This window comes from Oncorhynchus mykiss, chromosome 18 (genome assembly GCF_013265735.2).
Source record: "Oncorhynchus mykiss isolate Arlee chromosome 18, USDA_OmykA_1.1, whole genome shotgun sequence".
Classification (NCBI taxonomy): Eukaryota; Metazoa; Chordata; class Actinopteri; order Salmoniformes; family Salmonidae; genus Oncorhynchus; species Oncorhynchus mykiss.
In genome coordinates, this window is record NC_048582.1 from 35,071,162 (window position 1) to 35,094,769 (window position 23,608).

The 23,608-nt window shown below is 44.5% G+C and overlaps 1 protein-coding gene across 2 annotated transcripts in view; it reads right to left on the reverse strand.

Annotated features, from left to right (window-relative positions):
• ago3b (argonaute RISC catalytic component 3b) overlaps positions 1 to 22,656 on the reverse strand; it is a 42,423-nt gene extending 19,767 nt beyond the window's left edge. The window contains exons 1-12 of one of the 2 annotated variants that reach the window (XM_021571762.2): positions 22,009 to 22,656; positions 15,092 to 15,263; positions 14,792 to 14,912; positions 14,453 to 14,661; positions 9,106 to 9,242; positions 8,592 to 8,726; positions 8,069 to 8,156; positions 4,146 to 4,293; positions 3,861 to 3,980; positions 3,611 to 3,754; positions 3,175 to 3,308; positions 1,685 to 1,869 (exon numbers count right to left, since the gene is read on the reverse strand). In XM_021571762.2, the coding sequence (XP_021427437.2) occupies positions 1,685 to 1,869; positions 3,175 to 3,308; positions 3,611 to 3,754; positions 3,861 to 3,980; positions 4,146 to 4,293; positions 8,069 to 8,156; positions 8,592 to 8,726; positions 9,106 to 9,242; positions 14,453 to 14,661; positions 14,792 to 14,912; positions 15,092 to 15,263; positions 22,009 to 22,027 (1,612 nt within the window). In that variant the 5' untranslated portion in view covers positions 22,028 to 22,656. Of the gene's footprint in view, positions 1 to 1,684; positions 1,870 to 3,174; positions 3,342 to 3,610; positions 3,755 to 3,860; positions 3,981 to 4,145; positions 4,294 to 8,068; positions 8,157 to 8,591; positions 8,727 to 9,105; positions 9,243 to 14,452; positions 14,662 to 14,791; positions 14,913 to 15,091; positions 15,264 to 22,008 lie in introns of both variants that reach the window. The other variant, XM_021571761.2, reaches the window with a different exon arrangement.
• Between the last annotated feature and the right edge of the window lie 952 nt (positions 22,657 to 23,608).

Below are 23,608 nucleotides of genomic sequence, written 5' to 3' on the forward strand. Positions count from 1 at the left end.
GCAGCAATCCATCACTATCCTTGGTCAAATAGCCCTTACACAGCCCGGAGGTGTGTTTTGGGTCATTGTCCTGTTGAAAAACAAATGACAGTGGGACTAAGCACAAACAAGATGGATGGTGTATCTTAGCAGAATACTGTGGTAGCCATGCTGGATAAGTGTACCTTGAATTCCAAATAAATCACAGCAAAGCACCCCCACACCATCACACTCCTCCATGCTTAACAGTGGGAACCACACATAAGGAGATCATCTGTTCACCTGCTTTGCGTCAGACATTGACACGGAGGTTAGAACCAAAAATGTCAAATTTTGACTTGACCAAATTACAGATTTCCACCAGTCTAATGCCAAATGTTTGTGTTTCTGGCCCAAATGATTCTCTTCTTCTTATTGGTGTCCTTTGTTTCTTTGCAGAAATTCCACCATGAAGGCCTGATTCACTCAGTCTCCTCTGAACAGTTGATGTTGAGATGCGTATATTACTTGAACTCTGAAGCATTTATTTGGGCTGCAATTTCTGAGGCTGGTAACTCTCTGCAGCAGAGGTAACTCTGGGTCTTCTTTTCCTGTGGCGGTCCTCATGAGAGCCAGTTTCATCATAGCCCTTGATGGTTTTTGTGACTGCACTTGAAGAAACCTTCAAAGTTCTTGAAACTTTCCTGATTGACTGACCTTCATGTCTTAAAGTAATTATGGACTGTCATTTCTGCTTATTTGAGCTGTTCTTGCCATAATATGAACTTGGTCTTTTACCATATAGGGCTATCTTCTGTATACCACCCCTATCTTGTCACAACACAACGGATTGTCTCAAACGCATTAAGAAGGAAAGAAATTTAAACTAACAAGGCACATCTGTTAATTGAAATGCATTCCAGGTGACTACCTCATGAAGCTGCTTGAGAGAATGACAAGAGTGTGTAAAGCTGATATCAAGGCAAAGGATGGCCACTTTGAAGAATCTCAAAATCAACTGTTTGATGACACGTCTCAACATCAACTGTTCAGAGGCGGCTGTGTGAATCAGGCCTTCATGGTTGAATTGCTGCAACGAAACCCCTACTAAAAGACACCAATAAGAAGAATAGACTTGCTTGGGCCAAGAAAGCAATGGACATTAGACCAGTGGAAATTTGTCCAAATATAAGCTTTTTGGTTCTAACCGCCGTGTCTTTGTGAGACGCAGTGCAGGTGAACGGATGATCTCCGCATGTGTGGTTCCCACCGTGAAGCATGGAGGAGTGTGATGGTGTGGGGGTGCTTTGCTGGTGACAGTCTGATTTATTTGGAATTCAAGGTACACTTAACCAGCATGGCTACCAAAGCATTCTGCAGCGATACGCCATCCCATCTTGTTTGCACTTAGTGGGACTATAATTTGTTTTTCAACAGGACAATGACCCAACACACCTCCAGGCTGTGTAAGGGCTATTTGATCAAGGAGAGTGATGGAGTGCTGCATCAGATGACCTGGCCTCCACAATCACCCGACCTCAACCCAATTGAGATAGTTTGGGATGAGTTGGACCACAGTGATGGAAAAGCAGCCAACAAGTGCTCAGCATATGTGGGAACTCCCTCAAGACTGTTGGAAAACCATTTCAGGTGAAGCTTGTTGAGAGAATGCCAAGCTGTCATCAAATCAAAGGGTGGCTACTTGAAACAGTGTCTGGGACCGTACCATAGACAGGGGTCTTCCCAGGTAGGATGACGATGATGAGCTGCAGGCCAGCGTAGGTGTTCTTCAGGTGCCTGAACATGGGCTCCACACTGTCTGATCCCTGGGCGTATTTACAGAAACATGGCTGGCCCTGGATGGGCATCCCAGCATCCTTAGAGATCTTACGCAGCTGGTCTGTGAAACCCCTGGAGAGACAGAGGGAAGAAGAGAGAGGATGAGAAGGAGCGAGAGAGATAGAGAGGACGAGGAGACCCAAAGAGACGATATGGACGGACACACAGACGAAGCGTGGCAGAAACCAACCCAAATAAATCATAATGTAAAAATATATAAAATGCAACATGTAAAGTGTTGGTCCCATGTTTCATGTACATGAAATAGATGATCCCTGACATTTTCCATAAGCACAAAAAAGCTTATTTCTCTTAAATGTTGTGCACAAATGTATTTCTTCCTCGCCAAGATAATCCATTCACTTGACAGGTGTGGCACATCAAGAAGCTGATTAAAACAGGCCACTCTAAAATGTGCAATTTTGTCAAACACAACGTCACAGATGTCTCAAGTCCTGAGGGAGTGTGTAATTGGCATGCTGGACTGCAGGAATGTACACCAAAGTTGTTGCCAGAAAATTGAATGTTCATTTATCTACCATAAGCTGCCTCCAATGATGTTTTAGAGAATTTGGCAGTACGTCTAACCAGCCTCACAACCGCAGACCACCTGTAAACACGCAAGTCCAGGACCTCCACATCCAGCTTCTTCCCCTGCTGGATCGTCTGAGACCAGCCACCCAGACAGCTGATGAAACTGTGGGTTTGCGCAACCAAAATTCTCTGCGAAGCTTATCTGAGTGCTGGTATGGGCAGCCATAGGCTACGGACAACGAACACAATGGCATTCTATTGTTAGCAATTTGAATGCAGAGATACCGTGATGTAATCCTGAGGCCCATTGTCGTGCCATTCATCCGCCACCATCACGTCACCTCAGCATGAGGTGACGTGTACGACAGCGTGTTCCAGTTCCCGCCAATATCCAGCAACTCCTCACAGCCATTGAAGAGTGGGACAACCTTCCACAGGCCACAATCAACAGCCTGATCAACTCTATGCGAAATATGTGTCGCGCAGCATGAGGCAAATGGTGGTCACACCAGATACTGACTGGTATTCTGATCCACACCCCTATCTTTTTACAAGGTATTTGTTACCAACAAATGCATATCTGTGTTCCCAGTCATGTGAAATCCATAGATTAGGGCCCAATTTATTTATTTCAATTGACTGATTTCCTTATATGAACTATATGTAACTCAGTAAAATCGTTACATGTTGCGTATATACACTTTTGTTCAGTATAAATATTTTTATGAATATTATGTTATTGCATTGTGCTGAGTTGAAACTGTTGAAACAGAGACCTCTCTGTCGGTGTGTGTTTATGATGTACAAGTATATGTATGCATGTATGAGACAGACAGCACTCACTTGAGGATCTCCTCGCGACACTGCCTCTGCGTGGCGAAGCAGGCGATTGCCCACATCTTGATCTCCACCCCAGTGTGGAACTGTTTGCCCCTCATGTCCCACACGCCGTGGCTGGGTGTGGCCACCGTGCGGTTCTGCAAAGACACCACAGGGTTCACCTGCTGGGGCTGCCACACACACACAGAAGGGGGAGAGTATCATTTAATCTATCTAAAAAAAAAACTGTCATGCCATTTGTCATAGCCTTCACACAAGAAAAGTATAAATTATTATTTTCACAGAGAAAAACAGAGGTGGGTGAAATGGTGGTAGAGGTTGACAGTTCGTCAAAAGCGACAAAAGTGAAAGAGCCTGGGGCAAGAAAGAGAGATGGTGAAGCTAAATCACAGACATGCACAGAGACATCCAGATGAAGGATGATTTAAAGGGTAGATACCATGAAGTGTTCCGAGCTCGCCCTGCCGCCGTACTGCAGCCCGGGGGCTGGCAGCACACGGCCCGTCACCTGCGCCATCTCGTCACGCACGCGGAACTGGAACTCCTGGACGAACGGGTCCACCTCATAGTTCGCACTCCGCACCTGGACACAGAGAGGGGAATGATAGAGGAGGAGGATATAGGGAGGGGTAGTAGCAAAACAGGAAATCATTAGTTTGGTGGTGGATGAGACAGTACACCATACTCACCAGCCTGCTGATCTCCTCCTGTCTGTCTGGGGCAGAGCGGGCCGTGGCTTTGATCATGGTGGACGTCTGGTTATCAGTGAGTTTTTTAATACAACGCTGGCCAGCTACTATGTTGCACACCTGCAAGGAGACATAGAATGTGAGTTAAAGTAATTTAATACAGTAGAGAGCCGTATTGGTACAGCTTTATGCTTAGGGCCCGGAGTTATCCTGAGCAGATGATCTGACCAGGAAAGACAATCATTCAGGGCTCTACAAAGAGCCAATACTATTATTGGTACTCACCTCCAGGGGCAGATAGGTGTGTTTCTGCTCCTGCCCCACCTGGAGGCAGGGGAGGTGGGTGTACTTCAGCTGCAGGCTGTACTTCTCTCTGAAGTACTGGGCCACCGTGCGCTCCACTGTCTGACCATTCTCCAGCTGCAGGGGGAACCTGGGGGTTCAGAGAGGAGAAACATGGAGTTTTGTCTAGTTTCCATGTTCAACTCTTAGGGGTGGTTTCTCTGGACACAGGTTAAGCGAAGTCCTTGACCAAAAAGCATATTGAATGGAGATTCTCCATTAACCTTGCTTTTTAGACCAGGACTAGACTTAATCCATCACGACTGGTCTGTCGACGTAATCGTCCGATGTGGCTTCAACAGGCTTTTCCGTTGCGATGTCAAGGCAAGACCCATCCACTAGCCCCGGCCCGCTAGCTTTCTGAATGCCGTTGTTTGCCGTTCGCCTAGCGTAATAGCAACTACCGAACGGCTCCCAGACGCACCCATTGCTGCTCATTGGACCCTATGATCACTCGGCGACACAGCTGATGTACTGCGTTAGTGAATAGTCCAGCAGGCCTCTGTTTATCTGTCGGCCCCAGCCTCGAACTCAGGTCCTGTGCGTACCTAACTGACCCTCTCTGCTCATTCATCGCCATTTACCCGTTGTCTTCGCGATCCTGATCAACACCCATGACTGCTTTATGCCTCTCTCTAATGTCAATATGCCTTGTCTACTGCTGTCTCGGTTAGTACTTATTGTTTTATTTAACTGTAGAGCCCAAAGTCCCGCTCAACATGCCTTAGATAGCTCTTTTGTCCCACCCCCCACACATGTTGAGACCTCACCTGGCGCCTCCAGAGATGCAATCTCTCTCATCGTCACTCAATGCCTAGATTTACCTCCACTGTACACACATCCTACCATACCATTGTCTGTACATTATGCCCTGAATCTATTCTACCATGCTCAGAAATCTGATCCAGCGCACTAGACGACCAGTTCTTATAGCCTTTAGCCATACCCATATTTTACTCCTCCTCTGGTGATGTAGAGGTGAATCCAGGCCCTGTAGCCCTCAGTACCACACCTATTTCCCAGGTGCTCTCATTTGTTGACTTCTGAAACCGTAAAAGCCTTGGTTTCATGCATGTTAACATCAGAAGCCTCCTCCCTAAGTTTGTTTTATTCACTGCTTTAGCACACTCCGCCAACCCTGATGTCCTATCCGTGTCTGAATCCTGGCTTAGGAAGACCACCAACAATTCTGAAATTTCCCTCACCAACGACAACATCCGTCAAGATAGAACTGCCAAAGGGGGCGGAGTTGCAATCTACTGCAGAGATAGCCTGCAGAGTTCTGTTGTTCTACCCAGGTCTGTACCCAAACAATTCGAGCTTCTACTTTTAAAAATCCATCTCTCTACAAATAAGTCTCTCACTGTTGCCGCTTGTTAAAGACACCCAGCTGTGGACTGGACACCATATGTGAATTAATTGCCCCCCATTTATCTTCAGAGTTCGTGCTGTTAGGTGACCTAAACTGGGATATGCTTAACACCCCGGCCGTCCTACAATCTAAGCTAGATGCCCTCAATCTCACACAAATTATCAAGGAACCTACCAGGTACAACCCTAAATCCGTAAACACGGGCACCCTCAGAGATATTATCCTGACCAACTTGCCTTCTAAATACATCTCTGCCATCTTCAACCAGGACCTCAGCGATCACTGCCTCATTGCCTGCGTCCGTAATGGGCCCACGGTCAAACGAACACCCCTCATCACTGTCAAACGCCCCCTAAAACACAGGCCTATCTAATCGACCTGGTACAGGTATCCTGGAAGGATACTGACCTCATCCCATCAGTGTTTATTCTTTAAAAGTGCTTTCCTCCCCATCTTAAATAAGCATGCCCCATTCAAAAAATGTAGAACTAAGAACAGATATAGCCCTTGGTTTACTCCACTGTCCTTGACCAGCACAAAAACATCTTGTGGCGTACTGCATTAGCATCGAAAAAGCCCCCGCGATATGCAACTTTTCAGGGAAGTTAGGAACCAATATACACAGTCAGTTTGAAAAAGCTAGCCTTTGCTTTCCTAACAGAAATTTGCATCCTGTAGCACAAATTCCAAAAGGTTTTGGGAAACTAAAGTCCATGGAGAATAAGAACACCTCCTCCCAGCTGCCCACTGCACCGAGGCTAGGAAACACTGTCACCACCGATAAAATCTACGATAATCAAACATTTCAATAAGCATTTTTCTACGGGTGGCATTGCTTTCCACCTGGCTGCCGCTAACCCGGCCAACAGCTTTGCAACACCCGCGGCAACTTGCCCAAGCCCCCCCGCTTCTCCTTCACCTAAATCCAGATAGCTGATGTTCTGAAAGAGCTGCAAAATCTGGACCCCTACAAATCAGCTGGGCTCTCTTTTTTTTTTTTTATTATCCGCCATAATTGTTGCAACCCCTATTACTAGCCTGTTCAACCCCTCTTTCATATCATCTGAGATCCCTAAAGATTGGAAAGCTGCCTCGGTCATCCCCCTCTTCAAAGGGGGAGACACTAGACCCAAACTGTTATTGACCTATATCGATCCTGCCCTGCCTTTCTAAAATCTTCGAAATCCAAGTTAAACAGATCACCGACCATTTCGAATCCCATCGTACCTTCTCCACTATGTAATCTGGTTTCTGAGCTGGTCATGGGTGCACCTCAGCCACGCTCAAGGTCCTAAACGATATCATAAACGCCATCAATAAAAGAGTACTGTGCAGCCGTCTTCATCGACCTGGCCAAGGCATTCGACTCTGTCAGTCACCACATTCTTATCGGCAGACTCAATAGCCTTGGTTTCTCAAATGACTTCCTCGCCTGGTTCACCAACTACTTCTCAGATAGAGTTCAGTGTGCCAAATCGGAGGGCCTGTTTCCGGACCTCTGGCAGTATCTATTGGGGTGCCACAGGGTTCAAATCTCAGGCAGACTTTCTTCTCTGTATATATATCAATGATGTCGCTCTTGCTGCTGGTGATTCTCTGATCCACTTCTATGCAGACAACACCATTCTGTATACATCTGGCCCTTCTTTGGACATTGTGTTAACTAACCTCCGAGCAAGCTTCAATGCTATACAACACTCCTTCTGTGGCCTCCGCCAATGACTGGAACGAATTGCAAAAGTCACTGAAGCTGTAGACTTATCTCCCTCACTAACTTTAAGCTTCAGCTGTCAGAGCAGCTGACTGATCACTGCAGCTGTACACAGTCAATCTAACTACCTCATCCCCATATCGTTATTTATTTTTGCTCTTTTGCACCCCAGTATTTCTACTTGCACATCATCATCATCATCATCATAATCATCATCTGCACATCTATCACTCCAGTGTTTAATTGCTAAATTGTAATTACTACGCTACTATGGCCTATTTATTGCCTTACCTCCCTAATCTTACTACATTTGCACACACTGCACATTGATTTTTATATTGTGTTATTGACTGTACGTTTGTTTATCCCACATGTAACTCTGTGTTGTTGTTTTTGTCACACTGCTTTGCTTTATCTTGGCCAGGTCACAGTTGTAAATGAGAACTTGTTCTCAACTGGCCTACCTGGTTAAATAAATAAAGGTGAAACAAACAAATAAACAGAAACATTCTGTATCCAGGAAGCTGCCCATTAGTCAAATTTAGAGGCAATTCAAGGCTTCGGTTCAGGCTGTGTCAGAGTTAACCTACATTGTAATATTTGAAATGTTATCCAGAGCAACTTACAGGAGCAATCAGGGTTAAGTGCCTTGCTTAAGAGCATATTGACAGATTTTTCACCTAGTCAGCTTGGGGATTTGGTTACTGGGCCAACGTTCTTAACTTCTGGTCTGCCTGCCGCCAAACTACACATATCCCTGTCTCTCTGTGTATAGGTACTCACGTCTGGTGGCTGGCAGGGCGGCGGGTCACGTTACACACTCTGTACTTCCTCCGCATCGTCCCGCAGTGGGTCACTTCCACCTTCAGACCTGGACACAGCAAAGGAAGGAGGAGGTGCATATGTTTGAGAAGAACTATTAATTGAAAATTAATTATGGCCCTAATCTATGTATTTTACATAACTGGGCAGGGGTGCAGTCCCGCTCCCAAGTGGGTGTGCCTATGCCCTCCCAAGCCCACCCATGGCTGCGCCCCTGCCCGGTTATGTGAAATCCATAGATCAGGGTCTAATGAATTTATTTCAATTGTTGAGCTTATATTTTTGTTCAGTATAAAACGATTCAACAACACAGAAAGGAGTGAATGAACTATCACAATACCAATATCCCTACAACCAAAACAAATGACAAAAACATTAGTCCTGGAATTCAATAGTGATGCAAGGAGTCTAGCAGTGTGTTCCATTAAAGTGTTAGTTAGCATTCTTGTTCCTGGCGTGGTGGTGGTGACGTCACTCTGCATACCTTTGATCTCTTTGGTGAACTTGACCCTGTGGGAGTCGGTGAGGGGCCGGGGCTGCTCGTCTATGTTGTGGATGTCCAGGACCTCGCACATGAACTGGATCACCGGCTGGGCCTTGTAGAAAGCCGTGGCCGATACTACAGAGGAGAAGTGGTCAAATTAAAATAAGGTACTTGAATGCGGCTTAGGATCCATGTTATGATAGTCAACAACCAAATTCAAAGAGCAAGAGTTGGAATATGTAAATTAAAAATTAAAAAAAATCAGGAACTTCGAATGTAGCTAAGGATCAAATTCTGAGTATAAGTGTGAGGGATAGGCTGTATTCTATATAATTTGGACCAATCAAAGACATGACTGACTAAACAAAATGCAACTAAACACAGACATCAGAGACTGACTGAGATGCTACAACATTGTCATCCAGACAACGTGGAAAGAAACAAGTCCCTGCCACCAGTGAAGAATACGTTATTATTGTCGATGTTCCTGACAGTCAAGGGAAAAGGCCCTCACCGTCAATGTTGAGCATCATCTTCCACATGGCGGGCCGCACCGACTGGTGGAAGCCGAACCACACCTCCCTACCCCCGCCCAGGGGATGATCGTAACCCTCTGGTGCGGAGAAGAAGGAGCGCCCCACTGGGGTGTACCTGGGGAGAAGAGGGGGTCACCTTTCACAGCCAGAAAATGTATTGAATTACTCAACTCATGTTTTATTCAAGACATAGCTTCATTAGGTTGTATATCTTTTCTAAAAGAATCAATACTATAAACTACTACTATTCTGAACTATGAGTGTTGATAAATACACACAACCAACAGAACATCTGGAAAAACACAGCAAAGAGCTTCTGACAGCAGTTCTATAGTACATGAACACTCCTAGGCCCATACAGACGGAACCCCACTAATCTACCGACGGAAACGCACAGGGTGGCTAAAAACCGACCTCCATCTTCTGTTAGCTTGCTACCCATGGCTCGGCTAGCTGTCTGAATCGCCGTGACCCCAACCAACCTCACTACTCACTGGACCCTTATGATAACTCGGTTAAGCATGCCTCTCCTTAATGTCAATATGCCTTGTCCATTGCTGTTCTGGTTAGTGTTTATTGGCTTATTTCCCTGTAGAGCCTCTAGCCCTGCTCATTATACCTTATCCAACCATTCAGTTCCAGCACCCACACATGCGATGACATCACCTGGTTTTAATGATGTTTCTAGAGACAATATCTCTCTCATCATCACTCAATGCCTAGGTTTACCTCCACTGTGTTCACATCCTACCATACCTTTGTCTGTACATTATACCTTGAAGCTATTTTATCGCCCCCAGAAACCTCCTTTTACTCTCTGTTCCGGACAATCTAGACGACCAATTCTCATAGCTTTTAGCCGTACACTTTTCCTACTCTGTTCCTCTGGTGATGTAGAGGTTAATCCAGGCCCTACAGTGCCTAGCACCACTCCTATTCCCCAGGTGCTCTCATTTGTTGACTTCTGTAACCGTAAAAGCCTTGGCTTCATGCATGTTAACATTAGAAGCCTCCTCCCCAAGTTTGTTTTATTCACAGCTTTAGCACCCTCCGCCAACCCTGATGTCTTAGCCATGTCTGAATCCTGGCTTAGGAAGACCACCAATAACTCTGAAATTTCCATCCCGAACTATAACATTTGCCGACAAGATAGAACTGCCAAAGGGGACGGTGTTGCAATCTACTGCAGAGATAGCCTGCAGAGTTCTGTCCTACTATCCAGGTCTGTACCCAAACAATTTGAACTTCTAATTTTAAAAATCCACCTCTCTAAAAACAAGCCTCTCACCATTGCCGCTTGCTATAGACCACCCTTAGCCCCCAGCTGTGCTCTGGATACCATATGTGAAAAGATGGCCCCCCATCTATCTTCAGAGCTCGTGCTGCTAGGCGACCTAAACTGTGACATGCTTAACACCCCGGCCGTCCTACAATCTCAGCTTGATGCCCTCAATCTCACACAAATTATCAATGAACCTACCAGGTACAACCCCAAAGCCGTAAACACGGGCACCCTCATATATATCATCCTAACCAACTTGCCCTCTAAATACACCTCTGCTGTTTTCAACCAAGATCTCAGCAATCACTGCCTCATTGCCTGCATCCGTAATGGGTCAGCGGTCAAACGACCTCCACTCATCACTGTCAAGCGCTCCCTGAAACACTGTGAAATGCAACTTTTCAGGGAAGTTAGAAACCAACATACACAGGCAGTTAGAAAAGCCAAGGCTAGCTTTTTCAAGCAGAAATTTGCTTCCTGCAACACAAACTCAAAAAAGTCCTGGGACATTGTGAAGTCCATGGAAAATAAGAACACCTCCTCCCAGCTGCCTACTGCACTGAGGATAGGAAACTTTGTCACCACCGATAAATCCACTATAATTGAGAATTTCAATAAGCAACTCACCCAAGCCTTCCCCATTTCTCCTTCTCCCAAATCCAGTCAGCTGATGTTCTGAAAGAGCTGCAAAATCTGGACCCTCACAAATCAGCCGTGCTAGACAATCGGGACCCCTTCTTTCTAAAATTATCTGCCGAAATTGTTGCAACCCCTATTACTAGCCTGTTCAACCTCTCTTTCGTGTCGCCTTAGATTCCCAAAGATTGGAAAGCAGCTGTGGTCATCCCCCTCTTCACAGGGGGAGACACTCTAGACCCAAACTGCTACAGACCTATATCAATCCTACCCTGCCTTTCTAAGGTCTTCGAAAGCCAAGGTCCTAAACGATATCTTAACCATCAATAAGAAACAATACTGTGCAGCCGTATTCATTGACCTGGCCAAGGCTTTAGACTCTGTGAATCACCACATCGGCAGACTCGATAGCCTTGGTTTCTCAAATGATTGCCTCGCCTGGTTCACCAACTACTTCTCTGATAGAGTTCAGTGGGTCAAATCGGAGGGCCTGTTGTCCAGGCCTCTGGCAGTCTCTATGGGGGTGCCACAGGGTTCAATTATTGGGCCGACTCTCTTCTCTGTATACATCAATGATGTCTTTCTTGCTGCTGGTGAGTCTCTGGTCCACCGCTATGCAGAAAACACTATTCTGTATACCTCTGGCCCTTCGTTGAACACTGTTAACAACCCTCCAGATGAGCTTCAATGCCATACAACTCTCCTTCCGTGGCCTTCAACTGCTCTTAAATGCAAGTAAAACTAAATGCATGCTCTTCAACCGATCGCTGCCTGCGCCTGCCCGCTCGTCCAGCATCACTACTCTGGACGGTTCTGACTTAGAATATGTGGACAACTACAAATACCTAGGTTTCTGGTTAGACTGTAAACTCTCCTTCCAGAATCCAAAGTTAAATCTAGAATTGGCTTCCTATTTCACAAAAAAGCATCCTTCACTCATGCTGCCAAACATGCCCTCGTAAAACTGACCATCTTACCGATCCTCGACTTCGGTGATGTCATTTACAAAATAGCCTCCAACAGCCTACTCAACAAATTGGATGCAGTCAATCACAGTGCCATCCGTTTTGTAACCAAAGCCCCATATACAGTGCCTTGCGAAAGTATTCGGCCCCCTTGAACTTTGTGACCTTTTGCCACATTTCAGGCTTCAAACATAAAGATATAAAACTGTATTTTTTTGTGAAGAATCAACAATAAGTGGGACACAATCATGAAGTGGAACGACATTTATTGGATATTTCAAACTTTTCTAACAAATAAAAAACTGAAAAATTGGGCGTGCAAAATTATTCAGCCCCCTTAAGTTAATACTTTGTAGCGCCACCTTTTGCTGCGATTACAGCTGTAAGTCGCTTGGGGTATGTCTCTATCAGTTTTGCACATCGAGAGACTGAATTTTTTTCCCATTCCGCCTTGCAAAACAGCTCGAGCTCAGTGAGGTTGGATGGAGAGCATTTGTGAACAGCAGTTTTCAGTTCTTTCCACAGATTCTCGATTGGATTCAGGTCTGGACTTTGACTTGGCCATTCTAACACCTGGATATGTTTATTTTTGAACCATTCCATTGTGGATTTTGCTTTATGTTTTGGATCATTGTCTTGTTGGAAGACAAATCTCCGTCCCAGTCTCAGGTCTTTTGCAGACTCCATCAGGTTTTCTTCCAGAATGGTCCTGTATTTGGCTCCATCCATCTTCCCATCAATTTTAACCATCTTCCCTGTCCCTGCTGAAGAAAAGCAGGCCCAAACCATGATGCTGCCACCACCATGTTTGACAGTGGGGATGGTGTGTTCAGCTGTGTTGCTTTTACGCCAAACATAACGTTTTGCATTGTTGCCAAAAAGTTCAATTTTGGTTTCATCTGACCAGAGCACCTTCTTCCACATGTTTGGTGTGTCTCCCAGGTGGCTTGTGGCAAACTTTAAACGACACTTTTTATGGATATCTTTAAGAAATGGCTTTCTTCTTGCCACTCTTCCATAAAGGCCAGATTTGTGCAATATACGACTGATTGTTGTCCTATGGACAGAGTCTCCCACCTCAGCTGTAGATCTCTGCAGTTCATCCAGAGTGATCATGGGCCTCTTGGCTGCATCTCTGATCAGTCTTCTCCTTGTATGAGCTGAAAGTTTAGAGGGACGGCCAGGTCTTGGTAGATTTGCAGTGGTCTGATACTCCTTCCATTTCAATATTATCGCTTGCTCAGTGCTCCTTGGGATGTTTAAAGCTTGGGAAATATTTTTGTATCCAAATCCGGCTTTAAACTTCTTCACAACAGTATCTCGGACCTGCCTGGTGTGTTCCTTGTTCTTCATGATGCTCTCTGCGCTTTTAACGGACCTCTGAGACGATCACAGTGCAGGTGCATTTATACGGAGACTTGATTACACACAGGTGGATTGTATTTATCATCATTAGTCATTTAGGTCAACATTGGATCATTCAGAGATCCTCACTGAACTTCTGGAGAGAGTTTGCTGCACTGAAAGTAAAGGGGCTGAATAATTTTGCACGCCCAATTTTTCAGTTTTTGATTTGTTAAAAAAGTTTGAAATATCCAATAAATGTCGTTCCACTTCATGATTGTGTCCCACTTGTTGTTTATTCTTCACAAAAAAATACAGTTTTATATCTTTATGTTTGAAGCCTGAAATGTGGCAAAAGGTCGCAAAGTTCAAGGGGGCCGAATACTTTCGCAAGGCACTGTACTACCCACCACTGCGACCTGTACGTTCTCGTTGGCTGGCCCTCGCTTCATACTCATCGCCAAACCCACTGGCTCCAGGTCATCTGCAAGACCCTGCTAGGTAAAGTCCCACCTTATCTCTGCTCGCTGGTCACCATAGCTGCACCCATAGCACGCGTTCCAGCAGGTATATCTCACTGGTCACCCCCAAAGCCAATTCCTCCTTTGGCCGCCTCTCCTTCCAGTTCTCTGCTGCCAATGACTGGAACGAACTACAAAAATCTCTGAAACTGGAAACACATCTCCCTCACTAGCTTTAAGCACCAGCTGTCAGAGCAGCTCACAGATCACTGCATCTAGCCCATCTATAAATAGCCCAAACAACTACCTTTTCCCCTACTGTATTTATTTATTTTGCTCCTTTGCACGTCAGTATTTCTACTTTGCACACTCATCTACTGTCAAATCTACCATTCCAGTGTTTCAATTGCTATATTGTATTTACTTCGCCACCATGGCCTTTTTTTGCCTCATTTGCTCACATTGTATATAGACTGTATTATTGACTATATGTTTGTTTATTCCATGTGTAACTCTGTGTTGTTGTTTGTGTCAAACTGCTTTGCTTTATCTTCGCTAGGTCTTCGCAGTTATAAATGAGAACTTGTTCTCAACTTGCCTACCTAAAATAAATAAAGTGAAAACTGTAATGACTCACTTCATGGAGGGCAGGTGTCGCAGCACCACGTCCACAGCGTGTACAGGGTTGGTGCTGATGGGCTTGTCCAGCTCCAAGGGCTCAGGCATGGTGCGCCCTGTCAGGACCTCATGCAGCATGTGCCAGCTGACTAGCGACACAAACCTGATGGACACTTTGAAGGGGCGATCCTTACCCCCCTCCCCTGGCAGGGTGACGTCCAGATCCACCTGAGAAGAATATAGATAGCTTGAACTTCTATGGCAACTCAATGAATCACCAGAACACCCATCTGACATTCAATATGGTAAATGACACTACAAATGTTATTGTGTGTGTATGTGTGCGCGCGCATCTCACCCCTGCTGTGGCGACTGGTAGGGGGTTGGCTGTGTAGAGACTCCTCTTCCCATCGTAGACTGGCCTTCGGTCCCCAAAGATGGTCACCTTGAAGTGCTTCACCATGGAGTCCACCACCTCCCTATAGGGGCACCAGAGAGACAAATATATCGACACTCCAGCACTGATCCATAATGTAAAGTGATGCCGAGTACAGTTTATGTGATCAAATGAAAGCTCTGCAGCCAGTTTGTGTTGTTTTGAGAATGTTCATGCAGACACATACGAGTTTGTGTGTCTGATCCAGCGCAGCTTGCTTACCTGTTGACGCGACGCGGGCACTTCTCGGGATTGATGTCTACTTCATAGAGGTAGACGTCCATCTTGGGGATATCCACCTGGAAGCAGTTGGCCAGCAGCTTGATGGGCTTCCCCATGGTGCCAAAGCCAGGCCGCCGTGGCACTGAGAACAGGGCCTGGGCCCCAACATCTCCTAGAGAGAGGAGGGTGAACGTAAGAGCGAGTGAGAATTCTCCTGACTAACACAAACTTTGTTGGAGAGATTAGTATGGGTGTGCCAGCCACACTACACCCATACTCTACCACAGCCTCGTCGAAAACTACTCCGGTAATCATGACGTCACAAAACCACACACACTACCCACACTTACAACTCAGATGAGCCGCACACTAACTACTCTGACACACACACACAAAAAACATGACACTAGCGCAGTTGGCGAATGATTCGTTCTTTTTGAACTACTCTTTCTACTGACTCGAGAGAGTCATGGTTTGTATTTCTGAGTAACTTGTTAATTGTAGTCATTCGTTTGACCTGCTGGCCACAATGAATTCTACAACAGGATTAGCACGCGCTCCTCCGGTGACTCAGGAGAGGTGATCCGACCAAGAAATGCTTGTCATATGTGCACAGGCAAAATATACTGAACAAAAATATAAAAACGCAACATGCAAGGTTATCTTCTTTACAGAAATGTTTGGCAATCTACTAGGATCGGTGGAATACATGTTGGCTTATAGAGCAAAACCTATTCTGACTTATAGAGCAAAACCTATTCTGGGTGCCAGAGTAAAAGTATTGTAGGGAATACTCAGTAGGGTCTGTAGAATGTACACAAAACAAAAATATAAACGCAACATGTAAAGTGTTGGTCCCATGTTTCATAAGCTGAAATAATAAGACCCCAGAAATGTTCCATATGCACAAAAAGCTTATTTCTCTCATTTGTTTACATCCCCAGCCTCTCAACTGCAGACCACATGTAACCACACCAGCCTAAGACCTCCACATCTGGCTTCTTCACCTGCGGGCTCGTCTGAGACCAACCAATATCCAGCAACCTGACAGCTGATTAAACTGTGGGTTTTCCCAACTGAAGAATTTCTACACAAACTGTCCTAAACTCAGGGAAGCTCATCTAAATGCTCGTCGTTCGCACCAGGGTCTTGACCAGACTGCAATTTGGCAGCATACCCGACTTTAGTGGGCAAATGCTCACCTTCGATGGCCACTGGCAGGCTGAAGAAGTGTGCTCTTCACAGATCAATCCCGGTTTCAACTGTACCGGGCAGATGGCAGACAGCGTGTGTGGCGTCGTGTGAGAGTGCAGTTTGCCGATGTCAACATTGTGAACAGAGAGCCCCACGGTGGCGGTGGGGTTATGGTATGGGCAGGCATAAGCTACGGACAACGAATACAATTGCATTTTATCAATGGCAATTTGAATGTACAGAGATACCATGACGAGATCCTGAGGCCCATTGGCGTGCCATTCATCCGCCGCCATCACCTCATGTTTCAGCATAATAATGCACGGCCCCATGTCACAAGGATCTGTACACAATCCCTGGAAGCTGAAAATATCCTAGTTCTTCCATGGCCTGCATACTCACCAGACGTCACCCATTGAGCATGTTTGGGATGCTCTGGATCGACATGGACGACAGCGTGTTACAGTTCCCGCCAATATCCAGCAACTTCGCACGCTGCATGAGGCAAATGGTGGTCACACCAGATATTAACTTGTTTTCTGATCCACGCCCCTACCTTTTTATTTTAAGGTATCTCTGACCAACAGATGCATATCCGTATTCCAAGTCATGTGAAATCCATAGACGAGGGCCTAATGAATTTTTTTCAGTAGACTGATTTATTTATATGAACTGTAACTCAGTGAAATTGTTGCATGTTGCATGATAATTGATCGCATTGTGCAATATTTAATTATGGAATTTTATGATGGACACAGCTTTGTAGAACCAAAACATACATAGTTTCTGCTCAACTAACTAGACAACAAATTGTTTGGGGTTCGGCTATTCAATTTATATTGTGCTCATCACCCTCATGGCAGTCAAGCAATGCATTCTGCCAACAGTCGTTCACAATCTAGTCCGGTTGTGGCCACAACTAGACCTAGCTTCAAATGTAACAATAAATCATCGTATTTGTATGTCTAGCAATCAACAAATGTACACTGTAACGTGGTTTTGTAGAGTCAGATTGTACTATCTGTGATGCCGTGTCCCCAGTGTCTATCACTCGCTCCCATGTGTGTCATTGCCATGCCAACAGCACCCATGTGGCTGCCACTTCTCCATGGCAACACAGACCATCCTGACAAGAGGAAAAACAGACACACATACCGACCTAATCAAGGGTCCAGCTCAAAAGAAGATGGTGTAATCATGAGTTGGACAATGCATGGTTTTGCCAGCCAGGAACACAATTAGCCTACCCACTCAAACATCAACTCATACACTGACTGCACTACTAAACAACTAGCTAGATACTGAACCTAAACCTAACAAGAAACAACTGAGTGTACAAGAGTGGGTGGCAATGGTGGTGTGGATGGCTAACTAACTGCCTCTTCTTCTTTCTCATCCTCTTCCATTTACAGTTAGGCTGCAAGTCTACCCACACAGAGCTCTGGATCATGGGCTTTCTTGGCTTACACACACAGAACCTATACGATAAACACCATGTGAAAGCTCTAGGCCTATACAACATGGATCATCAAAGTGAGTCTGCCAGTGTTCAGCCAGGTACAGGCACTCAGCAGCTGTACATCTATGGCTCCTCTCTCGAGGCACGTTAACACACATGGGTCATTTGGTGGGTGCAAAATGTATCCAAATATTGTAATTCCCCTAAAATACAGTACAAAAAAAAAAAAGTGGATGTAGGGAACTTTACTTGGCATTTATCTCCCAGGCCTCATTTAAGACACCAAATACAGATTAAGATTTGATATCAAATCAAACTGGCATGAAATCAGAAAACATGACAATCCAACAGACTGTGTCGAATGAGTGCTAAGAAAGCAGACATCACAAATCATATCATCCATCTCCAATCATGGTTTCAATGTTTTGACAGCTCAAAACTATGCCAACAAATATTTGTCTCACAAAGCAGCTGCCCCTAGCTGATAGTTAATTGACTTTGTGGCTTTCATGCAGAATTGATTGATAATTAAGCGAGCCCACAGTGAGTTGGATCCCGAATGGCGCAGCGGTCTAAGGCACTGCATTTCAGTGCTAGAGATGTTACTACAGACCCTGGTTCGATCCTGGGCTGTATCACAACCGGCCATGATCGGGAGTCCCATGCTGGGAATACAGAGTTCCATGCAACAACATCCGGGTTAGGGGAGGGTTGTAAAACAAATAACATTTGTTCTTAACTGACTTGCCTAGTTAAATAAAGGTAAGAAAAAAGCACTATTCAATAACTTTGACACCAGCTGGTGTGGAAGGCAGGCAGGCAACTCCCAAACAGCCAGCCAGCCTCTCATGGGCTTGAGATAATTAGACACACCTGACGGGCTTGCCACCTGCTTATGACAGCCGGCGGCAAACCTAATTTAGGCGTAAAAGAAAAGCTTGAAACTAGATACTGTCGGGGGGAGATTCTCTTCTGTTCAACCAATCCAGTACATGTGGAGGAGTTACGATGGAGTGTCGCCTTGTTAACGTCCTAAAGCGGAAGTCACGTCACAGACTCTCTTTCCATTTCCCCTGAAAACCACAACATCCGGTTGTTGGGGACTCGGCAGAGGCAACCAACCAGCAAACAACTCCGTTCCACCAGCATGCAGTATGGGGGGAAAAAATAATCAAATGGTCGTAACATTTTACGAGGAAATGCTAGCAGGCAGAATTTTAAGAATATGAAAAATGAGAAAATATTTTATAGCACAAATAATATTGACATTGTTAACAGCATGAAAAAATATGATTACTATCAATCAAATGTATTTATAAAGCCCTTCGTACATCAGCTGATGTCACAAAGTGCTGTACAGAAACCCAGCCTAAAACCCCAAACAGCAAGCAATGCAGATGTAGAAGCACGGTGGCTAGGAAAAACTACCTAGAAAGGCCGGAACCTAGGAAGAAACCTAGAGAGGAACCAGGCTATGAGGGGTGGCCAGTCCTCTTCTGGCTGTGAAGTGTGCATATTGATAGATAGTTATCATGTAACAACAGTAATACAAATCACAAAACATTATTTATAATGCTATTAATAATAACAATAATACAATTATTTGTATTACATTAAATCAACCTTAGAAAATCCCACTGTTAATTAGCCCATTTGTATTGCCCTACGTTCAGAATGTTTTTCATATTGGACATCCATATCGCACCGTACATAATTCCCTGTACGTTGTGTTGCAGTAAAAGCAGGGTCCATTTTACGCATGAACACATCTATTGTTGAAGTTTACACCCAGAGGAGTGTCACTTCTGCAGCCCTTAAGAGCGGCCAATCAGCCTAAATCCATTTTTCATATTGGACTACATATTGCACCGTACATAATTCTCTGTACAAAAAGGATGAGTTTGAACAAAAAGCTAGGTCATAGGAAGTGTTACTAGACTTTCACGGTGGTCAAATTGGTTTGGGTGGGGCCCCTGGACACTATATGGTACAAATATATCACTGTACAGGAAAAATATGAATTGTTTGTGTCCATAAAACCAGGGTCCAGTCTGCCCTTTGGTAATGTCGCTTTAACTCTTTGCTGACTGACTAAGTCAGGACAATATCTTAATTACAAAACAATAAATGAGAAATGTTTGCTTCCAGTGTGAAATAAAATGCCATTCTGTACCAGACTTGCACTCTTGGCTTGCCCTATAATGGAGGTGACAAATTCTGACCAGATGGTATTTTATTAGGATCCCCATTAGCTGTTGCGAAAGCAGCAGCTTCTCTTCCTGGGTTCCACACACAACATGAAACATGACATAATACAGAACATTAATAGACAAGAACAGCTTAAGGACAGAACTACATCATTTTGAATAAGGCACACTGGATGCAGTTTATCACAGTGCCATCCGTTTTGTTACTAAAGCACCTTATACCACCAACCACTGTGACCTGTATGCTCTAGTCGGCTGGCCCTCGCTACATGTTCCCCGCCAGACCCACTGGCTCCAGGTCATCTACAAGTCTATGCTAGGTAAAGCTCTGCCTTATCTCAGTTCACTGGTCACGGTGGCAACACCCACCCGTAGCACACGCTCCAGCAGGTGTATCTCACTGATCATCCCTAAAGCCAAAATCTAATTTGTCCACCTTTCCTTCCAGTTCTCTGCTGCCTGCGACTGGAACGAATTGCAAAAATCTCTGAAGTTGGAGACTTATCTCCCTCACCAACTTTAAACATCTGCTATCTGAGCAGCTAAACGATCGCTGCAGCTGTACATAGTCCATCGGTATATAGCCCACCCAATTTACCTACCTCATCCCCATACTGTTTTTATTTTATTTACTTTTCTGCTCTTTTGCATACCAGTATCTCTATCTGCACATGTTCATCTGATCATTTATCACTCCAGTGTTAATCTGCTAAATTGTAATTATTCACTCCTATGGCCTATTTATTGCCTATCCTCATGCATTTTGCACACAATGTATATAGATTCTTTTTTTTTCTACTGTTATTGACTTGTTTATTGTTTACTCCATGTGTAACTCTGTGTTGTTGTCTGTTCACACTGCTATGCTTTATCTTGGCCAGGTCGCAGTTGCAAATGAGAACTTGTTCTCAACTAGCCTACCTGGTTAACTAGAGGTGAAATAAAAAATGACTTGTGACCACCGGTATGGCGGTAATACAGTCACCGCAACAGGCTTAGGCAACAGGTTTTTCCTATGAACATTGAATAGTTTTTCCAATATGTAAATGTATAGGCCTACAGTGTATTGCATTGGGACCATTTGAGTGGGTGGAGTAGAAAGAGTTGCTGGGCATATAGACCTCAGTCCCCCATGAAACAACACCACATATACATTCTACAGATCCTTCTAAGTATGTATTACCCTATGTTTCCTGTACAGTGCTATATTTGTACCGTAAGGTGTCCAGGCAGCCCATTTTTAAGCAATTTGACCACAGTAAAAGGCCAGCAACACTCAGAGCCCGATGAAATGACACCAACATATACAATTCTACTAAGTATTCCCTACAATACTTTTACGGCGGCACCCTGAATATTTTTTGCTCTATATAGTGATTTGCATTGTGTCCGCCAATATAACGGGTCGAGGAAAGGGCCAGCAACACTCCGTATTATTCAGATCCCTTGAAATGACACCGTTTACACAATCTACAGACCCTACTGAGTATTGCCTATAACACTTTTACTACCACACCCAAAATAGGTTTTGCTCTATTAAGCCAGTATGTATTCCATATACAGTGATTCGCATTGAGGGGGATTTGTTTGACCTTCAAACTTGTTTTTTTTTAAACCCAAATTGAATGCAAATGATTTCTTAAACATATGAATCATTGTTAATGTTTAGAGAATTATATGTCATCTCATAAATAAATACAGGTTATTTACACTTTTCCCCGCTATTACGTGGGGGACTTTTATTTAGAAATGTTCCCAAATTCTGTGACCCGGAAGTACTTTTTTGTTGCTGCCGACGAGACGCTGAACCGGCAAACCATCTTACCAATGGTATGTCTGGTCACCCAAATTCGTTTTCTAACCCAGACAGTAGAGTGAAAGGCCTGAATGTGTTTATTTTCATGCATTATCTGATTGGTAGGCTTACTAGGCTTTTGGTTTGACTGTATGCTATCCTTTAAGGATAGCAACTGATAGTCAGCCTACAAAACTTCCAACACCAAACTTCAACAATTTAATAAGAATAAGGGGTTTGACAGACAGGTGTATGAATATACCTGAAGTTCCGATTTCCATTCATGAGGTCTCTGTCCCCGGCTCCCAATGGCCAAATCTCAACGCAGCTCCTGTTCGTCTGACGCTATTACCTCAGCGTTGGAGACGTTCCACCCGACCACTCTCTCAAGCCGACACCCCGGCTTCTGTTTCTGATTTGGACACGGGCCGCTGGGGTGTCCGCTTAACCCGAGATCCTCCCAAATTGCCCCCGTTGTCAACCGGCACAAGTTAAACGACGTGTCTCCTTCCTTTCGTTAAAGCACTAATTGTTCTCAGGTGATAATATATATATTTGTTTTTCAAAGACTTAAGTCCCAGAAAATATTTCAGAGCCTCGGATACTCCACTGCTCCTATTCCTGAACGGTTTTAAGGCTATATCTCAATCGTTTAGGGTTTCACCTTGTCATTAGTTGCCAGGATAATATCAACATCATGTTTGTTTTTTCCGACCATAAAAGTGACCCTTTTGGTGTTCTTCTGCCGGCAAATTGGTGTTTCACTCCCCGGTGCGTTCTCTGTACTACCGCTGTGAAGCGGGCAAGATTAACTAAGTACATTCCGGGTCACGGATATCGTCTTCTTCTATGGTATATTGGCGATTGCACAATTTAATGTACATCCCGCCACCTACTGTGAGGGATGGAAACAGGATTCCCCCTAAACGGCCAAACTACCAACAACAAAAAAATGACCAAACTACAAAAAATAAACTAAATCAAACAACTTTGCTGTTTAAAAAAAAACGGATATTTGGCTTGTCATGTTTCGGAGTAAAAAAGCACACCTGCTCTTTCCATGACATAGATTGACCAGGTGGATCCAGGTGAAAGCTATACTCCCTTATTGATGTCACTTGTTAAATCCACTTCAATCAGTGAGGATGAATGGGAGGACACTGGTAAAGAAGGATTTTTAAGCCTTGAGACATGGATTGTGTATGTATGCCATTCAGAGGGTGAATGGGCAAGACAAAATATTTTGAACGGGGTATGGTAGTAGGTGCCAGGCGCACTGGTTTGTGTCAAGACCTGCAACACTGCTGGGTTTTCACGCTCAGCAATTTCCCGTGTGTATCAAGAATGGTCCAGCACCCAAAGGACATCCAGCCAACTTGACACAACTGTGGGAAGCATTGGAGTCTACATGGGCCAGCATCCCAGTCCTGACAAATTGAGGCTGTTCTGAGGGCCAAGGGGGGTGCAACTCAACATTAGGAAGGTGTTCCTAATGTTTGGTATGCTTAGTGTATATTGTATCAAACTATAATATATTACATTGTGGGCCGATAGAAACAATATATGGCTTGCTTCATATACAGTATGCTGAGGAATAAAAGATACCGAAAAGTCAAACAATATCAAAATACAATGTTAAATGTTATGTGAGATTGAAATGTATTTTGCAGCTGTTACATTTTGAACGAGGTTACATTGTAGGCTATCATTAAACAACCTAGTATGACACTAGTCTCAAAAGCCAGACCCAAGTGTTGCATAGGGTCTGGATGTCAAGACTAGTATGACACTTACATTCTACAAAGTTAAGGCACGCCCTACTAGGTTCGATTTGCTCCTAGCAGAACTCCCTTAAAGACCTT